Raw genomic sequence first — 27,800 nt, forward strand, 5'->3', positions numbered from 1 at the left:
AAGAAGGAACACAGATACAGCAAAGAGGCATTTTTTTAATTACACGTTGCAGGTTCCAGAGTTTGGAGCCCTGTTACTCTTATCGAGCCTTGTGAACCAGGAGATACTCCTTTACACAAAGACAAGACACAGCCAGTTAGGTGTCTGTCAACATCTTGCTTCTTTGGGAGCCTCTTAATTCCTGAAATCCTATCAGCATATGTAACCTCCAACTTGGGAAAGAAAAAATACTCTTCAGCACATATTTCCTTGAAAGGTTATTAATCTCTGGTTACTGTTTCCCTCTTAGAAATTCAGAAATAATGCAAGTCTAAGACCCAACCTTCAACTCTGACTGTCAAAAGTGCAATTTCAAGACTATGGAAATTCTTCATTTAACAATTTTATGCCTTCTAATGACATATTTGATATATCAGTTAACCTTCAGGAAAACATATATTTGCTAAACTACTCTGACATCCTGGACTAGAAGCCAACAACAAAAGAAAAATTCAAGTAAAAAATTCCACATTCTGTAGTACAGATCCTCTCCCCCTAATTTAGGAAGGTTATGCTACTATTTTGGGGTTATCTGAATCCATCAGTGTGATAAGCCATGAAAAACTGACAAAGTAATGCAAAGAAGTAAGAAATATTGACAAAACGGAGAATGGAAGGAAATGACAGGTAAATAGGTGGGATGAGTACTTAACAGCCTAAGAAAACTATTTATACTGAAGGTTGTAAAATAATCCTTGTCCGTCTTCTATATTGTATTTCTTCCCAAAATAATATATGTACTTTTGAAAATATTAAAAACAGAGTTAAATTAAAAGGTTAGAAAATACTTCTGAATAAAGCTAATTACATCTAATCCTCTCAACAGTGTCAAAACTATTTTAAGCTTTCAGCATTACTGCAGTATTTGTAACTTTTTTACAAATCCATACTACTGAAGACACTCAGCACTGTTTACATATTTGAAGTGGCAGAAACGCTTTTTAAAAAGAATAAATATTCTAAAACACTCAGAAATGTTATTCTTGTATTCAGGATTTAAAATCAGCGGGCTAATCCTCCTAGTCAAAGAACTTACCTTCAAATATAAACTTTCAGCTCTCCTAACCTCCTGGCTGGTTTAGCCAAGGAGATCGACTCTTCAACTGATCGTATGCCCTTTGATTATCAAAACTACAAGTAAAAGGCTGGTTAACCACAGGTATAGTGTTATTCCACTCTTCCTTGAAGAATCTTATTACTTTATGATGAACCTTATTCATGGAAGTTTTGCATTTAAATATATCAAATAGCTTTACTGAAGTCACGTAAAACTTAATGCGTTTAAAACCAGTTGTAATACATATTATGAACATACCTGTTTTGAAACTCCACAAGTTCAGCATTAATTTTTTCAATATCTACATCTGTCCAAAGTATCTCATAATAACTATTGATGCTGCTTATTACAGTGTCATATAATCCATACAATTTCTGAAGCAAGCCTAACTCCTTCCTGGGGAAAAAAATAATCCTACCGATAGTTTAAACCAGCTATTTGGATATCTCACAACAGATAAATACATGGTACATGTAATATTACTACAAAAAATTGAGGTAGATCAATTAGATGACGTTTCTCAATGTAGAAGAGAACACTTCATTAATAAAATCCACAAAAAAGAGCAGACAGTCAGTGCTAATATCTACACTAAACAAAGCTGGGGGAAGTTTTGCTTTAGTCTAGTTCTAGAATACTTTCATTCATCCAGAAGGAACTTACGTACCCTGAGCTGCTCTGCAGTGTAAAGCAGAGCATAGCAAGTGGGCACAATTAGTCAGTTTACTTTGGAAGCACTCTCTGAATCTGAACTAAAACATTGATCTAAAAACAACCAGAAAGGGTCAGATCCTCATCTGATGTGAATCATCATCAAACCACTGAAATGGCTTGTGCAGAAACTTTACAATCTGATTCTCATTTACATGGCTGCTCAAAAAAGATTTAGACTTTCATAAAAGCTCCAGTTACATTTTTCATATATGATGATACACTGACCTTCCCTTGGCTTTCCCTTGTTCGCTCTTTATACCATACCTTAATACATAATACTGTATTTACTCATCTACTTATATATAAATATATATACATTTCTAGGACATGGTATTCTGCTCCTTTATATAGTATTTACATGTAGTAAAATAACCTGGTATGGTTCTGTTACCATAACAAATTAACACAATTATTTTTTATTGGCAAATTTATTAGACATCAAAAATTTTCATTGATTTTTTTATTTTAAATTTAATTTAAGGCAAGGGAAACCTTCCATATTGCACTATTTCCCTCCTTGGTGTACCCTAAGCCTTTCTAACATATTTAGTAAATACCTAAGACAGCTGTATTTCCACAGTTACCTGACTTTATGCAAAACTTCGTAGTCTGTGACAGGCAACCCAAACAATTGTTCACCAGACGAGTATGTGATAAACTTTCTCCACAGCTCATCAAAGTTAGCCTGATAAAATTAGAATTCATACAGACAAAATTAAAATATGTTTATAAGTTCTGATTTTAAATTGTCTAATAATAAACCATTAAGCAGTTCTAAGCTTATCTTCAATAATTCTATTAGAAGCATATTTAACTGTCTGAAAATATTTTTGATCTAAAATTTTGAACAGTACTCATGTAATGTAATACTCAAATCCATAGTGAAAGTTTATATAAGAAGCAATAACTGGAAGAAGCATTTTATAGAAATGGGATATGAAATTAATTCCATATCATAGAGGGGGAAGAAAAGGATAATCAGGTTTAAGGACCTTCTGTTAGCCACTTAGTGCTTTTCATAAACTTTGAATTCACTATTTACAGAGCCTATACAATACATAAGAAACTGACAAAAGTCCTGATGAAAAAACCTTCAAGTTACTATAACTTGCAGAGAGAGGAAGAAGGAATAAAAACAGATTAAAAACTGCTTATGGACCCATGAACTAAGGTTCGCAACAAACAAATATCAAGTTGAAAAGCAATTATCTAGTGAAAAATGTGATCTTTAAAAGTTGAGATCAGCTCATGTGACTGATATGTAACCTGCCCTCTTTTCAGTTGTTATTGAGTTGTTGTATTATACTCTTTCCTCTTCTACTGCTTTTATGACTTCAAGTCGATGATTTCTGCTCACAAAATGTGAACAATGAAGGAAGGTTACACATCAGTCAATCCTTCCACATTAAGGAAGACACCTCCTGATAGAAACTAAAGTCTAGTTAACATAATACTACACAGGATGTTCACCAAGACACATTTACCAAAGATTGTAAATGTGCCTTTTTCTAAACTTCTTTTGATAAGCAATAGAAAATCTAATTTTAATTATTTGGAAACCTCAAGGGTTTCTTTTCTTACCTGAAAGATCTGTAGCCTATTACTGGCTTCCTGAGGTGGAATACTTGGAACCATAGGTCCTTCCTTTCAAAGAAGCAGTTAATAAAAATTGAATGTTAATTCTCAAAGTGACTGAAGGCCACTGTATATTTACAGGTCATTGCAAAATCCATATTTTTTTGGTAGTCAATATCCAACCAAGTTATGTCTCTCAGTAATACAATACTTACAACAGTAAATCTAAGAAAAGGTAACTTACGAAATTGAAAATTCTTTAGCTTAACTAAACTCAATAGAACGAGACTTTAATTTTTCATATTTTGCTCTTTTGCTGAAAATAAAAGACCCAGTGAGGGGTCTGAGACCATCATTTTTAATGCTGATGTGTGAGCAAAGATGCCACAACACGTGCTACAATTTCTAAATTAAGATTTCATGCCAAATTGTACCACCAGGGATTCTTTTCTTTCCTTACAGAGTTGTGTGTGCTGCTATTTCTTCACAGTGAAAAGTTTGACCTAAAATGATGACTGCTTAGCAATCATAGCATCAAACATCCAGTAGCTGAGCAGAATAAAATTCTGGCACTCAACTGCTGCAAACGAAAAATATTGAAAAACTAAGTACAGGTCTTACAGGTAACTACTAATTTACTTACCGTTTCATATGACATTTCAAAGTTTGACACATCCTTCTGAAAAACTGCGACTGATTCTAGCAAATGGCTCTTAAATTTGGGCTGAACTTGAACCAGCTCATCTTGAACCCTGGTCTGACATACAAAAATATTAAAATCAAAGTTATTTCTTTAAAAATCAGGAAGAGATATTTGAGTTACAGATAAACCAAAATTACAACTAAAAAGTATTAATATAATGAACAAAAATTAAGTATTTGAAGCTAAATAGATTATTTTTTCCTTTGATGGTGCTATATGTTCAATTTTTGAGATGAAAAGTGGAGAGAAAAAAAAGCCACAACCAAAAAACATAACAGTCTCCCCTCCACCTTTAGGCGAACATGTGTCACTACAAGGGGGTGAGAGAACAAAAGGACACAGAAAAAGGGAAAACATTCTATTCTCTTCCCTCCTTACCTCCCTCCAAAAAAACCTCTCAAACCCCAAAGTGCTAGGACACTGGCAGAGTATGCACTTCTTAAAAACAGGTAATCTGAGGGTACTAATCTTTCTGATCAGATAAGAATGACACAAAAAACTGGAAATTAAGGAGAGCAGAAAGAGCAGACAGACATACTAAATTTCTAATTTTCTTGCAGGTTTTAAGCACATATCTAAAAGCTACAATAATATTTAAATACTAAAGAGTTTGAGTAAAAAAAAAAATCAACCTTAGAAAATTAACATACTAATAAAAGGTGTAGACTCTAGTGTGCAACTGAGGCCAAGAGTGAGAAGCCAAAGTGCAGTGAGAATTGGTCCCACACTGTCATTTATACTCTGAAAAAACCACATGAAGACCAGTGGAAAAAAAATATACTTTTATATACTTACAGCTTTCTTCTGTAATTTATTAAAAGAATATCTGAGTGTATCAACTCCATCTGATTCCTCTTTTGTAACCTCAATTTCATATTTATTTAAAATGGCATAGGCTTCCTAGATAAAAAAAAAAAAAAAAAAAAAAGACCTTAGGAAGGAAGCATTTTAAGTTCATTTGCAGGAACATAGATCCAATTTGTCAGAAACATTTAAAGAAAATCTGTTCATGCACTTTAGGCATTTTTTTTTCAATAAGGATGATGAATGAAGAACTAGGGAACAGCAGCAAAAGTATATTTCTTCAAAGATGTCTTGAATGAAATACTAGAAAAAATATACAAACACAATAAAGTTAATGTTAAAAATACATAAAATTTTATCATCTCAACGGTATTTTTATTCCACTGATCTACATTCCACCTGAATGTAGATTTTGATGAATTTTTCCTAACTCCGAATAATTATGTAAACTAACTTACACATTTTTAAATGTTCTGCCATATCACCTATAAACTATTTATTACTATGTTTGCCAAACTAGCAAATTCCTGCATATGTATCCTTTACAGAATGAACCTTTCTTATCACTTGTTCTCATGTGCAATTTGTTGGCATGTCTTCTGCTTTATTCTCCTCCTCCTACACACTGTTTAAAAAAATAAGATCATTTTCATATTTTATAGTTTCCCAACAGGTAAGCAAAAGATTTGCAAATGAAGACAAACTGCATTATGTTAGCTGGTCCTTTGCCCTACAATGGGTATTCTGGACAGTCTGCAATGGCTGGTAAACACAGTTGTTTACTCCATGCAGACAGCATGTCAGATTCTCCAATTGCTTAATCAGCTTTTGCTGAACTCACTCCAGTATGTCCATGTCTCTCTTGCATGGGGAAGCCCAGAACTGGACACAGCACTCCAGATAAGTCCCACACCCCAGAGTATGAGGGGATCACCTCCCTCAACCTGCTGGCAACACAACTCCTAATACAGCCCAGGATACCCTCAACCTTCTTTGCTGCAAGAGCACTTCCCTCGCTTATGTTCAACTTGGCATACACCAAGAAATTCAGTTCTTTTTCTGCAAAGCTACTTTCTACCCAGCCTGCACTGATGTCTCAGGACTTGGCATCTCCCTTTGCTGAACTTCACAAAGTTCCTGTTAGCCCATTTCTCCGTGCAGGTCCCTCTGAAAGGTGGTGCAACCCTCTGGTGTGTCAGCCAGTCCTACCAGTTTTGTGTCATCTGGAAACCTGTTGAGGGTGCACTCTGCCCCATTCTCCAGGTACATAGTACTGGACCCTTGGAGTATACCACTACTTACTAGCCTCTACCTAGATTTTGTGCCATGGATCACAATCCTTTGAACCTGACAGCTTTAAATTCAACTCGCTGTCCACTCATCTAGTCCACACTTCATCTGTTTGTCAATAAGGATGTTATGGGAGAAAAGCCTTGTTACCATCACAGTAAAAATTAACCACTATTCTCCCCTTCTTCACTAGTCATCTCATGGTAGATGGCCTGATTTTCCCTTGATAAATCCACATTGACTATGCTCAACCCCCTTCCTGTCCTACTTTTCCTTACATCAAGCCTTCTTTCCTTCAATCATATTCTAGTAAGAAATATAATGCCTAATCACCCCATCAACAAAATTCTCATTAAATCCACCATGATAACAAGACAAAACATTGAAATTACTGAGCAGTTGCCATTGTTCTATATTCACATCTTGATTTTATCAGCTCTATATTCTTTCATTACTTGAGGAAGGATCATGAAAAAAAGATCTAAGAGCGACTTCCTAACGTCGCTAGCCCTACTGATATTAATGGAACTCATTACATTAGTATTGAAAGGGAGTAAATGTTTGCAAGATATACAGACTGTAAGTGGTTTGGGAAAGAGCCTTTATCCTAATATTGATCTCAAAGTGCCAGAAGCAGGTATAAATATGCAAACAAATAACATTCTGGTGCTAGGTTTTTACATGTGTAGGAAATAAGGCAAAATTTATAAATAAATAGATATACAAAATTATTTACACATCTAAAACCTAGCAAATTGTCTCCTAGATTGTATTTATATTATAATTTATTTCAGAGAGAATGATTTTTTTCTGTTCTGCATTTATACAGTATCTAGAAAAGTATCTAATACTGATTAAAAATTTGTAATAAAAACAACAAAAATATTACTTTGTTTCCCAACTTCAGCCTAGATCCTTCAGGACACTAAACTCATTGTTTGGGTTCTCAGTTTATCTTACGACTCCTCTTACCTAACATCATTTTAATCAAGATAAAAAATTAAAAGTCATCTTACTTCAATAGGTCCCAGAGTCATATCCATCTGTATCTGATTTTCACGTATGACAGATAAAGCTTCCATTGCAAATCTGACATCATCTAAGTCACCCAGAGGTCGAGCCAATTTCTTTAAATGTTCAGTTATGAATGATATCATGTCTGTCAATTTCTTTTTATATTCCTCATTTAAATATCGACAGAGGAGCATCTTCCAGGCTTTGGCTTCAATTGCTAACGCTTTTTTCAGTGGTTCTGATTTAAAAAAAGAAAAAAAAAAAAAAAAGCTATTTCATCTGCCTTCCCCCAAAAAGGGTTTCCCTCCCCCCCCCCCCCCCCCCCCCGAAAAAAAAACCAACCACATGAGCACATATGGCTCTAACAGAGATTAGGAAACGCAAACAGGCAATCCAGTTACTGCAATTACTGCATTTTAAAAGTTTCAAAACAATTTCAACTATACTTACATATATTTTTTTATTGCATATTATATTTGTAAAACATATTGGTAAGCTTATCTAATAGAATACATAGAGAAGATGAATAAAGAAGAAAATGCCTACTTATTAATGTAGATTTTCAGAGTATACCTTTGATATATATTAACCAAGTGCATAAAGATCAATGGTATTTAAATGGTTTATACCCGTTGAGGAAATAGCATCTTGGGATTTCAATACTGGGATTTGGAATACTTCACAACTAAAACCGTAGGGTGTCACATCATATCATATGCAGTTAGTATGTAAACACAAACCAACACTGAAAAGACAGTAAAGCCAATCATTGGCACTCTAACTTATTATCAGAAGAAATGAGGATTTTAATAGGCAGCATTTTGTACTCTGATGAAAGAAACCAAAAGGTACTAACAGCATATAACCTTTCTGCTCACAAAACAAATTTTACAGCAGATATAGTTTCTTCTTTAATAATGTGGCTATTAGCATTAAAAATCTGATTCCTGAAGGCCAGAGGTAATTCAAGAAAAGTACTGTACCCTGTTCAGAAGCTAGAATATGTAAATGATAATAAACCAGTTCTCAACCCTAAATTGAATCAGAGAAAAATGCCTGCTTCCCCAGATCATAAAAACTTTTAATATCCCTGTTCTTGAATCTAGAGGACTTGGCTCCCTCTGATGCAGTGCTCACAGCTGAGGGAGTAGTGTGGCCGTCAAAAAAATCCATATTCTTTTGGATACACTGCTTCTTATAAGTCTTGGTCACAGAATAATAGAAGAGTTTTCCAGAGTGAATTAATTGTCTGCAAAATGGTTTCAGTGATAAGAAGTTGCATCCAGTTGGACGAGGATAGGCAGTCAGCGGTCTGACATTTTTGTTTATTCACTGAAAGCAAGCTAGGGATAACACACCACCAAGATTCTGAAATGAACTCTAGTCATCAAAGTGTCCAGCTTCTGTATTCTCTGATGCATGAGGAAGACAAATTGCACAGAGGTGGTTTTTCAATCTCAAAGTGCACAGCTTCTGTCTCGTCTGATGTATGAGGAACACAAAGTGTACAGAAATTATTTCTCAATCTAATCAATCTAATCTCTCAGAAGATGGGGGTTGCTCATTAGAAATGTGGCCATGATGATATTTGGAAAGGGATACATTTACTTCTTGTCCCTAGAGAGCAACCATGTCACAGAAAGTAAAAAAAAACAAAACCAAAACCAATGGTCCAGAGAAGACAGGTTGGCTATATAATAATAAGCGAGGTGAGAGGGGTAAGTGCCATGGAAATCCTTGCTTCTGTGTCGTAACACAAACAATTTAACTCTTCAAAAAGCAGTTGCCTGGAGAGAATACATTTTTCCACACCTGACTGTTCTTCAGAGTAAAATGATCAATGAGTATGATGTTGTCAGGGCCACCGAAGGCCAGGTACTGAGGTACAGTGCTGTACAGAACTGAGGGAACACATTCCAACACCAGGTCTTGGTTCCAGCTTCTCCACCTTAAAAGACACTAGACGTAGACAAGAAAACACGTGATATTCTGAAAGCTATGGATGCTCAACATGGGAATGGCTAAGCAGCGATCTCTCCTGCGGAAACAAACACTGAGAGTGAAAAAGAAGCTAAAGCAGCTATGTGCTAGTCTTGTACCAACACCAGCGAAGGTGATTTATGCTTCCAACGCTCTTCGTAATCACTGGCTGACCTGGTGCCAGAGATGAGTGCCAAGGATGACCAAATCAGTGTCAATACACATTCATTAACTCTTCAGCAAGCCTCCATGACAACTTCACAGCTATGATAGAATTTAATTTCATGACTCCAAAGAGAAGGCAAGAGGAACAGAGGGTTTTTTCAAGCCAGATTCCTTAGAAGGGTCTGAGTGAGCCCTGGCTGATCAGTCAGGGAGGTCTCTTCAGTAATTTAATTCATATTGTATGCATTTATTTCTGAGAACAAACCAAATAACATGACCACTGTATTCATTATCTTACTGTACATATAAAGATAAGAAAATGTCATACCTGTATGCAATTCAATGGGACCAAGAAGAATAATGGGTTTTAAATCTTCCATCTCTTCCTCAAACCCAGCATAGTGAAGTATTTCTTCTTTAATTTCAGTCAGTGATGGAGAGCTAGCCAAAAATTCCTGTGTATAGTTTAAAATGTCAATCAGCAAATGTCCTTTTTGATATTTTTAGTAAAACAAGTAGCAACAGTTATTCAGGAATTACTGAAAATATATACCGATATTATACCTGGCTTTAGCCTTCTGTAGCTTTGCTAACACAGTAAAATGCATGTGATGAGGCGTTCATGTTTATCAATTTCTCTGTCAGTAACTCTCAAGATTGTTGGGAAATTCCAATGAAATTTAACAGAGAAACAGATATCCAAGACATGTTAAGTGCCTATTGGTTTTGTGAAAACAGGTGATGAAACAGATTAAAAAATACGTGTCTACACTTACAGAAAGACTACACCATTAGCCCAATTATGTGTGAAACAATCACAATAAAACATACTTCATAAGTAGTTCCATGATTAGACTTAAATTTTAATTTATTTTATTTTAATTCTCAGCTCTGCATATAAAGTGGATTTTTTTAGCCCACATAAACTGTACAACTTCCATTGTGACACTCAAAAGATATCATGCTCCTCTAGTAAACAAGGTGAAGTGATTTTCACAGACCTGTGTGTATATACAGAACATAGTCTATTAAATAGAAAAGATAAGAAAATTCAATTAACCCAAGGTTAAATAATGTAGATGTAGAAGACAACTTTCTTCTACTGAACCTCTAAATTCAAACTCCAAATTAGAACTCTATTGTAGAATGACAGTGCAAAATAATTTGAAGCAGAAGTTCCAGAGATCACCAATTCACAAACACCAACTTTCTCTTGCTGCAGTAGATGTTAATTTTTTCTACCACACTTAAGGATCCAACTTAGAATTCAAGCAACCCAAAATTCAATAGAGGATTCTTCTTGGAACAGAGAATGCAGAACTCACCACCTAAAATAACTACAGGAAGGGTGGTGAACAAAAATATGCATTAAACTCAAAGTAAACACTTTCATAGAGAAAAGTGCACAATTATCAGCACTGATGCTGTGGGAATTTCTATGGATTGTGGTATACATCATGTCAGACTAGGGTAGTTTCTTGCAGCCTAAAATCCAGAGTTCCACTAAGAAAAATTAAAGCAATTAACAAATTAGGACCTGTTTACCAGAGTCTAGAATGGCACAGAAGCAGGAAAAACCAAACCCCAACACAAAAATTAGGTAGCATGCTATTACTTCTGCCTAGTAAATATACTACTATTGCTGAAATAAGAATTTCAGCTGTTAATGTGCTTGCTACATCTTTCTCCTTGATTTTTTTTTTCTCCTCAGTGTTTTCTCATTCCAAAACATAAGATTAATGAAGAACACTCCTGTAGGTGATCATCATTAAACTCACCTGAATTTTGACATCTCTGTCTTCTGTCCACAGCACCTTATATTTCTGAAAGTCCTGCAGAACTTCACTAGCTTCTTCTCTTAGAGAATTCACAGAAGAAGAGAGGAGCATAACTAATTTAGAAATATCTTCATGTTCTGCAACACCTGAGTAAAAATTTCTTAGCTTTCTGGCAAGCACAACCTCTTCAGCTCCTTCTGGAAAATAAAGTTATACGTAAAGGAATGAACCATTACAAGTCTGGTTAGAATTCTTTTCTAAAACTATGTATGCCAAGCTAAGCAATGATGCTCTTCAGTAAGGTTGAATATCCTTCTTCAAACGTGTGTCTTACTGCTTAATACGAAAGTATTAAGTGGTAGTTTGGGCCAGCCTCTATACAGCAAGAGCAAATTCAATCCTGACTGAATGTTTCCAAATGGAAAAAAAAATAGTCTTGTTAATTCACAAATTTCATTTTATCTACTGTAATTTAATTGTAACTAGAACACGACAAGGCCTCATAAATATTCTGTGTTATTTTACATTTTAAAAAAATAATATAAAAGTTTTTTAATTGTATAAACCCCTTAAAACAGTGTAAGTTTCTTGAACCATAAGATGCTTCAAATAAATAACTTCTTATTCTATTTAGTGGTTTCAAAAAAGATGATAAATTTTGCCAAGTCACATATTAATGAGTGCAGAAATAAAATTTGGCATGTTATGGAGCTGCACTTGCCTTAAAAACTGTTAATATCGAAGTCCTTTGAGTCTTGCCTGAAAGAGGTTAATAGCACATGAAGGGGAAAAAAAAAATGAAAACAAAACCAAAATGAAAACCAAACAAAAAAAAAAAAAAAAAAAAGAAAGAAAGAAAGAGAACGGGCAATCTCTAGATTTCGAAATTTTCCTAAACCTCTTGCCTCCTAATATGTTTTCAAAGGCAGTTTAGATACTGGTAGCTGCTGCTCCAGGTACACCGTTGATGTTGAAACAGGAGCCCTATCTCCTTTAGGAACGACAAGGAAACTCAAACAGAAAGAAAATAAAACACAATTTATCATGTCCCTCTTTCATCTTTGATGAACTGCTGAGACCTTATGTAAGGCTGAAAAGCAACTTCTGAAAAATACAGCCGATTAAATCAAAGTAAACCTAAAAAATTAATTCAAGATAATCCACAGTTGGCCTCTTTGAAGAAAATTGAGCTTATTCACAAATATTTATATTTATGGCATTTTTATTAAAGTTAAAAGTTGCGATAAGTAAAAAAAAAAAAAAACACAAAAAAACCCAAACAACTAAAAACACTTACTTTCCCCCTTTTTGCCTGTTTTTCCTGGTGCTGCAAAGGTTGAACGTACTTTCTGTTCTGTTTTTAAACTAGATTTTTGCAAACGTCTCTGTCCCCACTGAGCAACGCCACGACTTACTTCCAGTATCAACTGAATCATGCGATTGATGGCTTGCTGTATATCATCTAAACTGGGAACAATTACCTATTTAAAACAGTGGAAATATTGTTGAAATAAATGCAACTGATTGTCATTTTCTAAGACCACAGTTTTACTCCACTCACAGTGAATTGTGGAACTTGCCCCAGAAGAGAAGCTGGAAAATGTCATTTTAACAGTTTGTCTGGCTCAGAATTGTCTCTAAAGAAATGAAACATACTGCACTGACCTATCACCTCCTTGTACAGTCATAAAATGACAAGCAAGTATATAAGTAGTTAGATTTATTGGGGTTTTTACAATTGTTTTTACAATTCCTACAATATTTTAAACAGCATTTTTACAATGATTTTTATACTATGTGGGAATGCATTACAAGCCTTGTTTCCTACATTCTAGAATCATAAAGCATTAAAAACTGCAGGCCAAGATCATCTTCTTTGTTGCTCTTAAACACTGGATCCTAAATTCTGTAAAACAAAATTGTAAGAGGGATGGTCATAAAAAAATATATGGACAGCTCATTTTCAAGAAGATTTACAGCTATGTAACCTCTCAAGTGCTTAACTATACAGATATTCACACCATGGGTAATTTCAGGCAAAGGAAATCACCTGAATCAAAGTGTCAAAGGTCCTAGGCCAATACATACTGACTGTTGCTTTTCTCCCAAAGGTAGCATCTCCTCAAAAACTTTTGCAAGAGCACAGTGTTTAGTAAACTAATGGAATTCCATGCAGTAGCCCTGAAGACCTAAACTTTTATATTTGGCAATGATTTTGTGTCGTAATTCTGAGAGCAATCCAATACCCAAGTCAGAAGTGGAAGAAAACTCATATTCAGCTACCAGGGTACATGATAAAAAGAACTGGAAGGAAAACAAAGATTCTTGATCTAAATCAAGAACACGTAGCAAACAGAACAGGGTCACAACGCAGGCTCTGCTCTGCCATCATCCACACTGGATAAGTGCTAGTATGCTCCCTTAGCACAGTTTGTGATGATGCAACTCATCACAGTGCTTGATGATGCAAGCACTGTCTCAGAAAAAAAATTCAGGCACAGTTTGGTGCATCAAACATGACAGGGGCTGTTCCTAACACACAGTTTGAATGCAAGCTCCTGGGTTTGGGAAGAAAAGCATTTACTACTGTGGATACACACCATTTCACATCAGCAAACTTTGAGGTCAAAGAACAGCCTGCAGCTTGCTTTATTTAGTAGCACACAAACAGCCATAAAGTCACAAACCCGTTTTTTTCTAACTGTATTGGCAGCAATAATGCTAATTGTGACTTTGTCCTGTCCTTGTTTGAAAATTATTCTATGTAGCATAAGGTGGAGCAAGGGCACATTTCAGTTTCTCCAAAATACTGAGCAGGAAGAAGAACCTACTTGAGGGTGATCCAGGAAAGAATAGAAAAACAGCACTTCTTGTTAAACTTCAGAAGATCACTCTTGTTATATGCTCAGTCCTCAAATATAGTTATTAGAACATTATCTTACAGCTTTCATGTGCAAGCCATCATTTTGAAATGTTTAAATCATCGACAGGAGTGTTCAGAACTGGGATATAAACTGCTTAAAAGTGACTGTGATATTTTACAAACCAATTTTACAGATTGAGCAGTTGAACACATAAAAGCAAGGATCTTGCAACATCCTTCATGCATTAGCAAAGTGGTATTTACTCAGCATTACTGCCCTGGATCAGTCAAGAGTTTCAGAGGACTGGAAAGAAAGTGGGTGGAGCTTAGGGCTTTATGCTTATATAAATATCAACAAAGTAAAAATTCTACACTTTGATAGAACTTATACGTCATGTGCACCCACACGCAGTGTGAACGTACAACAGGATGCCAATATGAACACTGGTTCCATCTCAAAGGAATATCACCTTGTAATTTCATGAATATAAAACTTTTAATCTTTATAAGACAATTGAATTTTAAGTTATCTTCTTATATATAGAATAAAATACCATACATATTGCTGACACAGTTATCTTACTCTACCAAAAGGAAAACAAATGCATGCATTAGTTATTTGCATCAAGCTGCCTTTTTGTTCTCTGCATACAGAAATCCACAGCTCTTTTCTTGGTTTTGAATCTTCTCATTTTTGTTCAGTGTTCCTCCTTCTGGTTATCTTAGTTCCTAATGAGATGACTAAAGCCAAACTGAGCAAAGATAATGTTCTTTTTTTTATTTATTCAACAAAGGATTTGAATCACACAAGAACAAAACAATTAAAAAACAAACATGAAAAATCTATTCCAGCAATGCAACTGCTACACATGAAGGAGAACTGTAATCATTCTGCAAAGAACCCTGATGAACAGATGGCAGGATAACTGCTGAAACACACAAGAACAATAAAAGGCCAGGTTCTGCAAGTACCACTAGGACAGAAATCAGGAACATTGGGACTGTGAGCACATTTCATCTCAGCGCACTGAAATGCCTGAGCAACTGTTCTCCTTTGGAATAGACGCTGGTTCAGTAGAAGCGTGCCCACATTGCGTGCTTGGGCACTTAAGACTGTATTTTACCGTACCTATATAAAACGTAACTTACCACATTGGGAATAGCAAGGTGTACTTCTGCTTGTATAAAAGAAGGAACCTCTTCAAATTTGCTTGCACGAACAGAAAGGTTTTTTTCCCCCAGTGTAGTTTTCCTGAAAATAATTGTGAAACACATCATAAATACTTCACCATGAAACCCCCTCATATTACCTTACATTACACTGAAGCAATTCTGTCTCTGAACTGTATGTGAGCAGAGAATAATCTATAGAAATTATACTGAATATAGGAGAATGATAAAATCACATGGATCTTGCCATTATCATACAGAATTTATAGAGTGCACAGATGATCTTTAACCCATGGGAACCAACCCTGAGTGGACAGCCATGTTTGCAGAAATAGTCTGAAATAAGATGAAAATATGGGCACACTACCATATATTACCTAGAATGGTCATTTAAATTTTAGACATTTGTGTGGACAAGAGATTGTACTAACAGTACCCTGAAAGCAATCCCAAGGAAAATATGTGGGAATAAAAATAAAAAGGTGCAAGCAGAGGGGAAACAATAGCAGAAATAAACTTCATTTTCTGCACAAAAAAAAAGTGCATAGACTATAACTAACAACATAAAGCATTAAAGCATAAAAGACAAGTGTGGGTCCAAAGCATCACTGCAACAAAAAGTGAAAGTTCTCCAGGTTTTGCTTGAGCAAGAAGGGCCAGGAGATCTGCAACTGTCTGACTAATGATATGTGTGCTTGTATCATTACATGTGTGAATGTATATTTGTAGTATTATATTAACACTGAAATAACTTTGTTCAGGTAATACTATTAAAGGAATATTTCATTTCTAACTTACTTTGGAACAAATATTCTTTTTTTAAGACTATCCAAAGACAGCCGTGTGGCTGTCTGGAGGCTGTCTTGCAGCTGATGGCTGAAATAGGCAACAACCTCTCTACTTTTCTGTAACAAATAAAAGGTACATTATTTAGTATTATATTCAGACAGGAACCTGAAGATTATTTCAAAAGGTATTAAGTCAAACATAGTTGTCTGAAGGAACTTATGCTTTAAGCTACATGAGAAAGACAAAGGTAGAAATGGGGTAAAAAATACTTTGTTAGTAAGGAAACAAGTAAAAGCGGCATGAAAAAGTGAATATAGCACCTGGGGAAATTCAATTTGTCTTATTCAGAGACAGAATACTGAGATCTGACTGAAGTCTCATACACCTTCAGAAATGCTCTCTATATTAAAAAAAAAAAAAAAGCCTACCATGAATTATCCAAGAATATATGTACCCTTTTCAAATAAAAGACAAATTGAGTAAAATCTGACTGCACTGGATTAAAAAGAACATAAAAATACAGTAACAGGTAATGATCACTAGCACAAAACAACAAAATGCAGCCTTGTAACACTATTGCATTTGTGCTTGCAAGTTGGTGAGTCTTTGTTCTCCCACTTCCCTGCTCTGCCGAGTACAAAGAGATTGTATTCCTCAAGGAAAAAGTACAAAGGTGATCCTTCTTGGTGAAGGTGGAAGAGGAGGATAGAAAGGATGAATGTTTGTGCCCAATGAAGAAGGAAAGCCTGTGTTACAGCTTAGGCACAATATTCTCTCCAAACTCTTACACTTACCACCCACATATGGAGAATTTGTTTAATAAAGGTGGTTAGTGGAATAACATGGAATATACTTTTGAAAGCTAAAATAGATCTTAAACTCACTTTGTAGGGAAGCTATTTCATCATTTTTACATTATGTTTGACATTCTCTATGTGATGGTCTTTCTGTAACACAGATGTCCAGCTACCAAAACTCAAGATACTGCTTACTAATCCGATCAGCCTGAAAAAAATTCCCTTATTATCATAATACCTTTTTAAACTCATCTTTTTTATCAATGCCTTTCCTATTATCGCCATGAGGAGCTGCAGAAGTATCTTCTCTCTCCTCTTCATTTTCTCCAAACACTATACACTTTTCTTTTACTGTAAATTAAAAAAAAAAAAATTTTTTTTGTTAACTGAACATTGTGTTCTGCTTTGAAGCACACTATCCTCCCTCTTTACAGGCAAAACAATTTTGCTTTATATTTCAGTATTACCTGGATCAGGTAATTGGTATTATTACGTGTAGATGTGGTGCTTAGGGACATGGTTTAGTGAGCTAGATGGTGTGGTTTGATGGTTGGACTTGATGGTCCTTGAGGTCTTTCCAACCTTCATGATTCTATGATTTCCTACCAGGAATCTGGGTAAGAGCCCAGCCTATCAAACACCATGGGCTACAAACATGCAATTAAAGATAGGTAGGCAGACATATATGTATCACCTGGAAATGCTCCCCCCCACCACCCAAAAAAAGCCCCCCCAAAATAAACGATTTATCAAAATACAGAGAAGTATCTTTTCACCACGTTTTTCTGTTTGCATCAAAAATCGACAGAACTAGGGACAGAAATCTGTATTTAAATAATCAACATAATCTACCTCGTATTACACGTTTTTCTGGGTTTTTCTTAGAATCTTTAATTTCGTAATTCTTTTCAAATATGGATAGGAGTTCTTGAACAGCATCTTCAATGTGCATGCTTTTGTGGCTCAGTAACTCAGCACATTCTTTAGTATGAGCCTGTTAAATAAAAATATCAATGAATTATCTTAGTATCACTGATTATCTTATTACTGCTCCTCTTCATGGAAAGCCAAAACATTTCCCTGAATTGTGCATTCTTCAGACTGAGACTATTTCAATGAAACAGCACCATTTTTAAAAGAAAGCTGAGAAAACAAATCCAAAATCCTTATTCAAAATTATAAAAATCTTCTGTTATACTATCACTATACTTTTAATGTTTAAAAAAAATATCAATTCTTGAAATGCAACGGTCTTTTTAAGGGCCAGAAGAAAACCATGAATAATGAACGGAGATCACAGTCTGAATGCAAAGTTACCCAAATGTTCTTTCAACTCTCCTTAACAATTTTATTTGCTTACACTAATTCACTAACTAAATACATTTTCAGCCTCATTTAGAATCAAGAAAACTTTTCAAATTCTCAAATATACTTCCTGGAAAGTATTTTTTGCCTTCTCCTTTAAGAAAACAGATTAGGAATACAATTATATTAGCAATACTACAGTTTAAGTATCTCAAATACCCAAGAACCAATTTATCTTCACAATAAATACATTAACCAAAATATTTTCATTAAAAATATGTTCTTTATTTCTACAGTGAGAACAATTATTTTCTAGGTTTATATCAATTTACTAAGGCATTGTTTCTAACATGCTCAAAAATTCAAGTTCAAAGATGTAAACTGCCACACACCTCATTGCAGTTCAACATATTCTGTACTTTGATAGGACCGTCTACTGGTAAGTCGATTAAAAGAGTATTTGATATTTCTTTTAATATTAAACCAATCTGCACTTCACTTAAATCCTTAACCTAAAAAGAGAAAATTGTATTAATACTGTACATTCACCTTTAAAGCATAATGTATTCCATTTTATAGAGTCTGCTTTGACTGTGAATTATCCTCTTTCTCTATTATCTACAGAGTGAATTACCCTACAAAAGAATTTAGCCTTTGTTAACATGTTCCATTGCAGACAATCTGGAATATGAACAATGAAAGAACAGATGTAAGACTGGAAATTACATGGTTACCATCGCCACCGAAAACAAGAACTCGATTGCTAAGAGTGTTTGTATTTAAATTCTGCACAGTGTGGTAACAAAATCCTAAAAAAATTAGTTGTGTGCACAATTTCATTTCAGACAGCCCTTTGAAAACAAAATCTTGTAATCCTTAAGTATCTGCTGGTTCCATGTCGGGAAACTGAGACATATGAATCCTTCAGAAAGTGAAATCTTTAGAGGAATTTAGTGTTTCCACATACTTCTTCACAGATTTTTTTTTGGTATCAATTTTGCTACCAATATTTTTTTTTCAGCACCATATTTTTAAATTCGCTATATAACTGATATGAATTCACAGACAGTATAAGCCAAGACTACTTTTGCACCTTAACAGCAATGATCTAATTTTTGAATGAGCGCCTCCTGACAGTTCTTTGAGCTGATCAGTCTTGGACATTAGTTGAATGAGTGACAATGGAAAGAATTATCTCCTATGCCCCGAGAACCTCATCAGAAAGTGGTCCCCAGACTAAGAGTACCTTCTTTAAACTTATTTTTCCTCTGTCCTGAAAGTTTAGGAATTGATGGAATAAAACTTTGCTCCATGCTGTTGACTGTGCTAGACTCCTGAAGAATTTTTGCTATTTTAACAGTAGGTTAGGCAGACAGGCAGTAATAGAAGGTCAGACCCCAGATCATTCCAGTTACGTAGGATACACTGCTGCTAGATTAAATAAAGGAGTAACAAAGCAAGGGGGGCCCTGCTGTAACTTTCTTGATGGGTTAGTCTTCAAACCTTCTCCTTTTACTCATCATAGCTTTTCAGTGGTTCTTTGATTCTAAATTAAAGCATTATTAGCATTCGGTCAACTATTGTGAAGTGGCTTTGTTATGGCAGAATCCAAACGAAGTTAAGTTCTCTCTGAGCCTAAGTATATTTCTTACACAGTTTACACGTTTTCAGCTTTGGGTTTCAGCAGCAAACAGACAACTTGATCATAATTATGTCTTTCTGCCATACAGAAAAAGAAGTGGATATACCCATCAGGGACTAACAATCTCCTACCACAGAAGACACAATTTATGATACTGGTAGGAGAGATGATAGCCATACCGTTCAACCATCAAGCCAGAAGGATGATCTGACTACCAAGGTAAAGACTCAAGAAAAAGAACCAATACAGGTTCTCAAGCATGTTAATGGAACCAAAAGAACTCAGAAATTATGTGGCAAATGCTAAGAGAAGAAAAAAAACACGGACTCAGCGAGCATGCAGAGCACTGTGAGGGAAAAGCATCCTCCTTTTCATCATTTTATGGGCTGCACAAAAAGGAGACAGTTTCACAGCATGCCTGCCATGAATACAGTTAATGTTAAAAAGGTCTCCACTGGACATGGAGGTATCTTGTGTGCAACTGCATTCATGGGCAAGCAGTCAAAGAGAAGCAGAGGTTGACGGAAAAATCAGAGTGGCAGTCTGACATAATCTGAGGGCAAGTGAAAATACATTCTACCGCAAGAACGGAAGCAAAGATCAAACATTTGAGGGTAATAATGGGAGAGAATCACCAAGTATATCATTCAAAAAACGAACATACTTTAGAAAGCAAACAAAATTTGTGTTTCAAGTGCTACAAAAAGAAGTACAGGTTAATTTTCAATATGAAGAGGAATGTACTGGAAAGAATTTCTCTAAACTGTCATTTCATTTATACAGTGGCCCAGTGTATACCTTTTTCAAAAACTGTTTAAATATATACAGGGCTTGATCAGCTTCTTGAAAGAAATTTTCCAGTGTCACAGATGACCAAGTCAACATAGTAAGTCCTTGCCTCAACACAGCTTCCACCTAAGCATAAAAATATAATTTCACAGATTAAAAAACAGAAATAATTTAAAACAAATGACATTATTATTAGAATCATTGATGAAAGAAAAAGTTCTGCCTAAGTTTTGCAAGGAAGGTTACAAATTTTCAAGGAAAATATCAAAGAAATGCATGCAATATTGGGGAAGGGGAGGGTAGTGCATACTACAGCCTCTGTCCACAACGACCAAGTGTAAATACTCAGCAAAGATCTTCCCCTGTCTGTTCTCGTGGACAGTGTCTTTTAGTACTTCCCACTACTTCATCAAGTTAAAAATCAAACCCACTATTGGTCTTACCACTTGTCCTTTAACATGTATCTCAATCACTCTCAACAACAGAATTACCTGTCTTTCAACCACATGTATCTATCTAACAACATTTTTCATTTGTCCCTTTTTGAATCACACTGATTTTCTCCAAATTTTGTTGTAGCCTTGATACTATTTTTAAAAAACTTCTCTTCTCTACTGTTTCCCTTAATGAATACTCAGTTCTCCACAGTCTGTTTCCTTGCGATGTGTCACCAAAATATTCAGCATGTAGCTGAAACCAGCTCATTTCCCTGTCACTGTATGATCTACACCATTTTTTCCTAGCACTCCAAAACTCCTCACTGATTTCCCAGTATACAGCCATCACAATTTTAAATTTTGCCATACCCATCATCCTTGAAGTGAGAAACTTTGAACTGATTCCACTAATATTTAATTTTAAATAGCCAACTATCACATCTGCTCTTTCATCTGGACATTTATCAAGTCACTGCCTGGTCTTCACCCACTCTCTTCATCCTAATGTGTCTTTTTGCTATGTCTGAATCACAGCAAAAACAATGAATTCAGCTCAAATAGACACACAGCTGTTTACAAATACAGCCACCACTATCACCTTAACGTATATGTTTTTGGGGAATATATATAACCCCACAATGCTGGGACGGTACTGTTACCAGTGACCAACACAGCCAATCTAGAAACAGTTCAAGGCTCTATATGTGTTGCTGTCAAATTATGGCACCACAGTAACCACAGATTAGATTTGCTCATTCCATCTTTTGATTTGTGCTTTCCTCTCTTCTTCCTGTACACCAAAGACTTCTCTACCCTCTTCAAAAAATATTTTCATCTTCTGTTGTTTGTACAATACTCATCCTTCTCTTTTGCCAGGTGTTTCCTCTAAAATACAGAGATGAACGATTGTCTCTACGATATAATCATGTTTACAGTGGTATCACCCAAGTGAAGACTACCATCACTATGTCTCTTTGTTTTTTATTATTTAACTCTTAAGAGCAAGGACAAGTTTCTTGTTTCTCATACTTCAGCACATGCCAACTATGTAGTTACACAAACTTATGCAAGCTCTGTAACCTTCTGATCTTATTATTATCCACCAAAAATGGAAGAGTTACTTAGAACAACCACATACATACACTCACATGTATCTGGCAAAACGAAACAGCTTGTAGCAGAGACATTCTGCATTTCCAGTAAAACTGCACCTTTAGCTACTATACAACATTTCTACGTCACTGAAGAGAGTGACTCAATACACAAGGCTAGTAATTCTCTCCAAGCAAAGACAAAGATAACTAAATTTAGTATTTCAGCTAAATGAAAAGCACAACTTCCCGCGAAAACCTCTAAAACAGAAATAAGTGATAATTTACTTCCATGTCAAAGTCAGAGATATGTGTAGATAAATACACCGACGAAGTCCATACTCTGTTCTACTGGGTTTGTATCTCATAGGCACCAAGATTATTCTACTGTAATGCACATTATTTGAGTATTGTATGAGGGATGGAAAGAGCAAATTTTTTTCTTAAAAGTTTTAGTAAAATCCATTAAATTCACAACATTCAGATCCTTCTAAATATTTTTAAACTATAAAATATTATTAAGTTATTCTAACTTCTTCTGAAGCATACTGAAGTGCATTTAGCAATACCAACCTTTGTCATTTTTGGTGCCATTAGATTTGCAAAAACTGTTGGTGTTTCTTGACACAAATCTTCATAACATTGGAGAAGACCCTGTTAATTATTAGAAAGGGCAGTATCAAGAAGACTATTTAGATACTCTGTACTGAAGCAAACCACCTGCTATACAACCAAATCATCAGAAAAAAACATCCAAAGCAGTACAAGACTACAGTTGAAAACAAGTGTAGAATTTTACACAGACATACATTTACACATTACATACATAATTTCTGGAATGTAATGAATCCGTATCATGCTACACAAGGAATAATGAAAGTAACCTTCATGCAATGATTCTTTATGCACAAGGCCAGACAAATTATGATTTTCCTCTAGAGCTAAAGACAGTTTGAGCTTTAGTATCAACTAAGTATCATACATTTAAAGTAACTTACAAACACTGTTTTAAAATATCTGCTTGTCTTATGCCTTACACACACACATCTTGTATGGTACACCTCATCCCTAAGGTACAAGCTTCTCAAAATGATACAACAACAGCAAATACTACAATAGGTACCACAAATATGACTTCTCTGGCAGGCAACCTGGAAAATTCTTGATGCTATTGTGGCTCGCCATACCTCTCCATCCAGAATTCCGATCTTTGCTTCTTAAAAACTTTGTTAAACTGTTTTACTGGTTTTCAGAGAGTGAACACTTTTTGGATAGCTTTAATTATTTCATCACCAGAATATATATAACATGCCACAAGGTGTAAGAAATAGCTATGCTTATACTTAATTATATACTAGCCCACACAACAGTTAGTAGAGGTTTTTCTAATGAGATCCTCTATGTCCACCTGTGAATTCCACAAATTTACCTTAAACTACTCATACCCAGCTTTAATCTTCATTTAACCACAGAAAAACTTCTATGGTTAATCAGGTTTTTTGTTTTTTTTTTTTTTTTTTTAAACAGCAATCATGACAATTTTTAAGCTTACCTCTAAACGCAACTTGTTTGACTTCAGGTTATTTTCTATTTTTACTATCTTTTTCGCTTGCTCCGGTACTTCCAGACCCAACTTTATCATACATTTTGTCTCTTGGATAATCTCTGAAATATGGGGATCAAAATTAACCAGGAACTGCTCCGTTTTAGGATGACGTGCAAATACTGTGGAGTGTAAGGCTGTAAAGACATTTTTATATCAGTTTCTAAGACAAAAAATTGTTTCTCTTATATACATTATTATGGAACACAGATTTTTAATATTAATATGTAGTGATTAAGAAATAGCTTCATGCTGTTTTCAGTTAAAGAAAATATACAACTGACTTCACCATATTAGCTTTCTGCCATATATAACCCTTCTCTTCATAAGCTAAACAAGCATCAGATCCAGTCTTATTTCTGGCATATTTTTTCTTAGCTCAAATTACAAAATTATGAAACTAATTTTCTAGTGACCTGGAAACACAACACTTTTATGAGATGCTCAATATCTTACAGGAACTTGTTAACCCAGACTATGAATGCTTACATAAGGGTATTGAAAAAATATAAAACAAAAGCACAAACAGAAACAGAAAAACTTATGAAGACTATGCGATGAACAAGAGTTTATTCTTATAGACCTACTCTTTGTTTTGAAGCCCATGGAGTATCTATAATTTACATGAAAAATCTACACAAATTTTTCTTTTTTTAAACTTTGATTCTGCTCTTAAAGTGATAAAGCTTGATTATCAAACATTTGTTCTAGGCATAAAGTAATAATTGTCCTAAGAGGGACTGAGATAATACAACTGTATAAACTATTGCAGTGGAAAGAAAACAGGGAGAATTATTAAGTGGTATACATAAAGAATTTCAATACAAAAATGAACAACTGTGTGCCTTAAATGTGTTTCACTACTGTTTCCAGTCATCTGTCAAACAGTGTACCAAATCTGCAATCCTCTGCATCAAAACCAAGTTTCAAGGTCAGTAACAGAGATTTGTATTATTGGGCCTATTTATTGAATCATGATTAATTGGCACATTTTAAGGGTGAATGAGGCTTAAAAAATTATCTGATTTTATTTGTGTTAAGTTAGCATTAAATAACAGTTTAAAAGCCAACTACATATTTAATTACTTACTATATTGTAATCGTGAAACTTCCTTCATCCATGCATTATGATAGACTACCTCGAATTCCACCAATACACAGGCAATTCTGTTGTATAATCGAACAACCGCTTTACCTTCTGGACTCGCCAAGATATTTGACTTTTTCTATTAAAATACAGTACATTCAAATTAAAACCATATCAAAAGAAAAACATACTATTTGGGTTGACTATACATTGTGTAAGTTAAAATTACAAATTATACTTACAGAGTTCTTGAAAACTGTATCAAGTATCTATGATTCAAATTTATAGTGGAATAAAGTTAGTAAGAACTTGTAAGTAATAAATACTAAATATTTAACACATGTAAGAGCATTCACAGTGAAATGGATGCTCAGTTCTACTCAAAATTGAACAGTAATTAAAAATTGATTTAAAAAAAAAAACTCCTTTTTTAATCAGTAATGATATTTATGTCTGTTTTCCTTGGAGGAGATTTAGATAATCATTATTCCCATCTGAGGGAAACAGGAAAGTGAAAACCTCTGTGACATAGAAGCTAACTTGGCAGGAGACACTAGATACTTTGTGAGAGAATGATTCAAACATTCAAGAAATATTCTTTCTATAGTGGATCCTAGTATAGCAAGATTCTGACTATTCCAATGAAGGAAGGAATTTCAATACAAAGGAATTCCTAAGGGCCACAAATGTTAAAGCCTACATGGCTGGTACCAACCTCCACCTGTATGTTAAGTGCTACAGAAAATGCAGATTGAGGATTAATGGAATTCCCTGTTCCCAGACTAGTTCAGAAATCACCTGCAGGAAAACCAGTGACCAGATTCTCAGTGACAGTATTGCAGTATTGGGTGGGCCCTTACAATAAACTCGGTTTTCAGTGGTACCAGCACACACACATCAGGCAGTTTCAAGATGTCAGGCAGTCCACATTTACACCTTCAGCTACTCCTAGCAGCTGCTTGATAAAGAGATGTGATTCTCCATAGAGAACCCTATGCAGCTAGAGGACAGAAGAGATGGTACTCTGTTAAAATGCAGGACATGAGCCTTACATACAAGCACCAGTCTGCTGCATTACAAAAAGAAGAAAAACACCACCAGCTGTAATCATTAAATACTTCTTAGGGCAATATGAAGACAGACGGATGAACATTTCAGTGCATATTTCCAGCTTAGGGTGCTAGTTCAGTGGTAAGTCAAAGAAACAGTTTTTCCTGGATCTTAGTAAGGCTTTTGGTAGTGTCCCTTGCACCATGCTTCTGGACAAGTTGCCCAATTGTGGGATGAGTAAGTTTACAAGGTGCTGGGTGAAGAACTGGCTGAACGGCAGAGCTCTAAGGGTTGTAGTGAATGGGGCTACATCTGGCTGGTAACCCATCACCAGCGGTGTTCCTCAGGGTTCAATTCCAGGGCCAGTTCTGTTCAATATATTTATCAACGATCTGGATACAGGAGTTGAATGCACCATTAGCAAGTTTGCTGATGATACCAAATTGGGAGGTGCTGTTGAATCTCTTCAGGGACAAGATGCCTTGTAGAGGGATCTAAATAGATTGGAGCATTGGGCTACAATTAATGGGATGAAATTTAACAAGTTGAAATGCAGGATTCTGCACCTAGGATGGAGTAATGCCGGACACAAGTATAAACTGGGAGAGGAGTGGCTGGAGAGCAGCCCTGCAGAAAGGGATCTGGGGGTGCTGGTCGGCAGCAGGCTCAACATGCCCCTGGCAGCCAAGGGGCAAACCCCATCCTGGGGGGCATCAAACACAGCATAGAGGTGATTATCCCACAGTATTCAGCATTGGTGTGACCTCACCTTGAGTGCTGTGAGCAGTTCTGGGCCCCCCAATTTCAGAAAGATATGAAGGTCCTTGAAAGCATCCAGAGGAGGGCAACAAAACTGGTGAAAGGGCCGGAAGGAATGTCCTGTGAGGAGCAGCTAGGGACTTTGGGCTTGTCGGAGAAAAGGAGGCTGAGGGGCAACATCATTGCTCTCAACAACTTCCTGAGGAAGTGAAGTGGAGAGGGAGGTGCTGAGTTTTTCTCCTGAGTATCCAGGGATAGGACACATGGGAATGGTTCAAAGCTGCATCAGGGAAGGTTTAGACTGGACATTAGGAAGCATTTCTTTACCGAGAGGGTGTTCAAACACTGGAACAGGCTTCCTAGAGAGGTGGTCAAAGCCCCAAGCTTTAAGTGTTTAAGAGGCATTTGGACAATGCCCTTAACAACATGCTTTAACTTTTGGTCATCCCTGAATTGGTCAGGCAGTCAGACTAGATGATAGCAGTAGGTCCCTTCCAACTGAAATAGTATGCTCTATTCTAACACTACATCGTGGATTGACAACAGCGGTTACTGCAGAGAGTATTTGTTTAAACAAGATATTCACATACAAATAAACAGATTGCCTAGCATATGAGAAGTGACATCATGATAGCCAGAAAAATTATGGTCACTCTACTGAAGTAAGACAGTTCAATGTTACACAAAACAATTTTTTCTCACTTCAACTTACATGGAAATAGTTGATTGGTTCATTTATCCTTCTGAATAGCTGTCTCACCCACAGTATCCTTCCTGCAATACGTGGCATGTTTCGAGCAAGAGGAGGATCATCTTTCTGAATTTGGTAAAGCTATGAAAAGAACAGTATCATTAAAACATGGATTAAAAAAATCCTATTCAAATGCTAAACTGTTTTTCCTCTGGTACCACAATTTCTTCTTCTTCCCAAACAGATTAAAGTTGTGTGGAGTCATGCAACAGTTCATTGATGGAAAACTGTATTGCTTCCCCTATTTGCTATATTTCTGAGATGCACACATTGACACCACTGTCGGTATGTCTCCTGTCTTCATTATCTCATGCTGTTTCTTTCTTTTAAGGCTGTGCTTACTTATGACCAGATGGAGTCACCATCCCTGGAGGTGTTCAAGAAACGTGTAGATGCGGTGCCTGGGAACATGGTTTAGTGAGTTAGGTGGTGTTGGGTTGACAGTTGGACTTGGTGATCCTTGAGGTCTTTTCCAACCTTAATAATTCTATTATTCTGTGATTATATGACAGAGCCCTGAGCACCCCGGCATTGCAAACCTAGGAGCT

General features: G+C 35.7%; 1 protein-coding gene across 1 annotated transcript in view; it reads right to left on the reverse strand.

Moving 5' to 3' along the window:
• The window catches only part of DNAH8 (dynein, axonemal, heavy chain 8), a 120,290-nt gene that overhangs the window by 73,627 nt on the left and 18,863 nt on the right, over nucleotides 1-27,800 (reverse strand). Inside the window, exons 15-33 of the mRNA XM_010075082.1 lie at nucleotides 27,214-27,333; nucleotides 24,696-24,831; nucleotides 23,555-23,742; nucleotides 22,576-22,656; nucleotides 20,484-20,600; nucleotides 18,436-18,555; nucleotides 17,591-17,732; nucleotides 16,977-17,089; nucleotides 15,951-16,057; nucleotides 15,132-15,192; nucleotides 12,417-12,600; nucleotides 11,120-11,316; nucleotides 9,670-9,796; nucleotides 7,199-7,434; nucleotides 4,884-4,988; nucleotides 4,029-4,142; nucleotides 3,392-3,454; nucleotides 2,395-2,495; nucleotides 1,355-1,492 (exon numbers count right to left, since the gene is read on the reverse strand). Coding sequence (XP_010073384.1) covers nucleotides 1,355-1,492; nucleotides 2,395-2,495; nucleotides 3,392-3,454; nucleotides 4,029-4,142; nucleotides 4,884-4,988; nucleotides 7,199-7,434; nucleotides 9,670-9,796; nucleotides 11,120-11,316; nucleotides 12,417-12,600; nucleotides 15,132-15,192; nucleotides 15,951-16,057; nucleotides 16,977-17,089; nucleotides 17,591-17,732; nucleotides 18,436-18,555; nucleotides 20,484-20,600; nucleotides 22,576-22,656; nucleotides 23,555-23,742; nucleotides 24,696-24,831; nucleotides 27,214-27,333 — 2,450 coding nt within the window. The remainder of the gene's footprint in view (nucleotides 1-1,354; nucleotides 1,493-2,394; nucleotides 2,496-3,391; nucleotides 3,455-4,028; nucleotides 4,143-4,883; nucleotides 4,989-7,198; nucleotides 7,435-9,669; nucleotides 9,797-11,119; nucleotides 11,317-12,416; nucleotides 12,601-15,131; nucleotides 15,193-15,950; nucleotides 16,058-16,976; nucleotides 17,090-17,590; nucleotides 17,733-18,435; nucleotides 18,556-20,483; nucleotides 20,601-22,575; nucleotides 22,657-23,554; nucleotides 23,743-24,695; nucleotides 24,832-27,213; nucleotides 27,334-27,800) is intronic.

The sequence above is a fragment of the Pterocles gutturalis genome, unplaced genomic scaffold, assembly GCF_000699245.1.
Source record: "Pterocles gutturalis isolate BGI_N339 unplaced genomic scaffold, ASM69924v1 scaffold5217, whole genome shotgun sequence".
NCBI lineage: Eukaryota > Metazoa > Chordata > Aves > Pterocliformes > Pteroclidae > Pterocles > Pterocles gutturalis.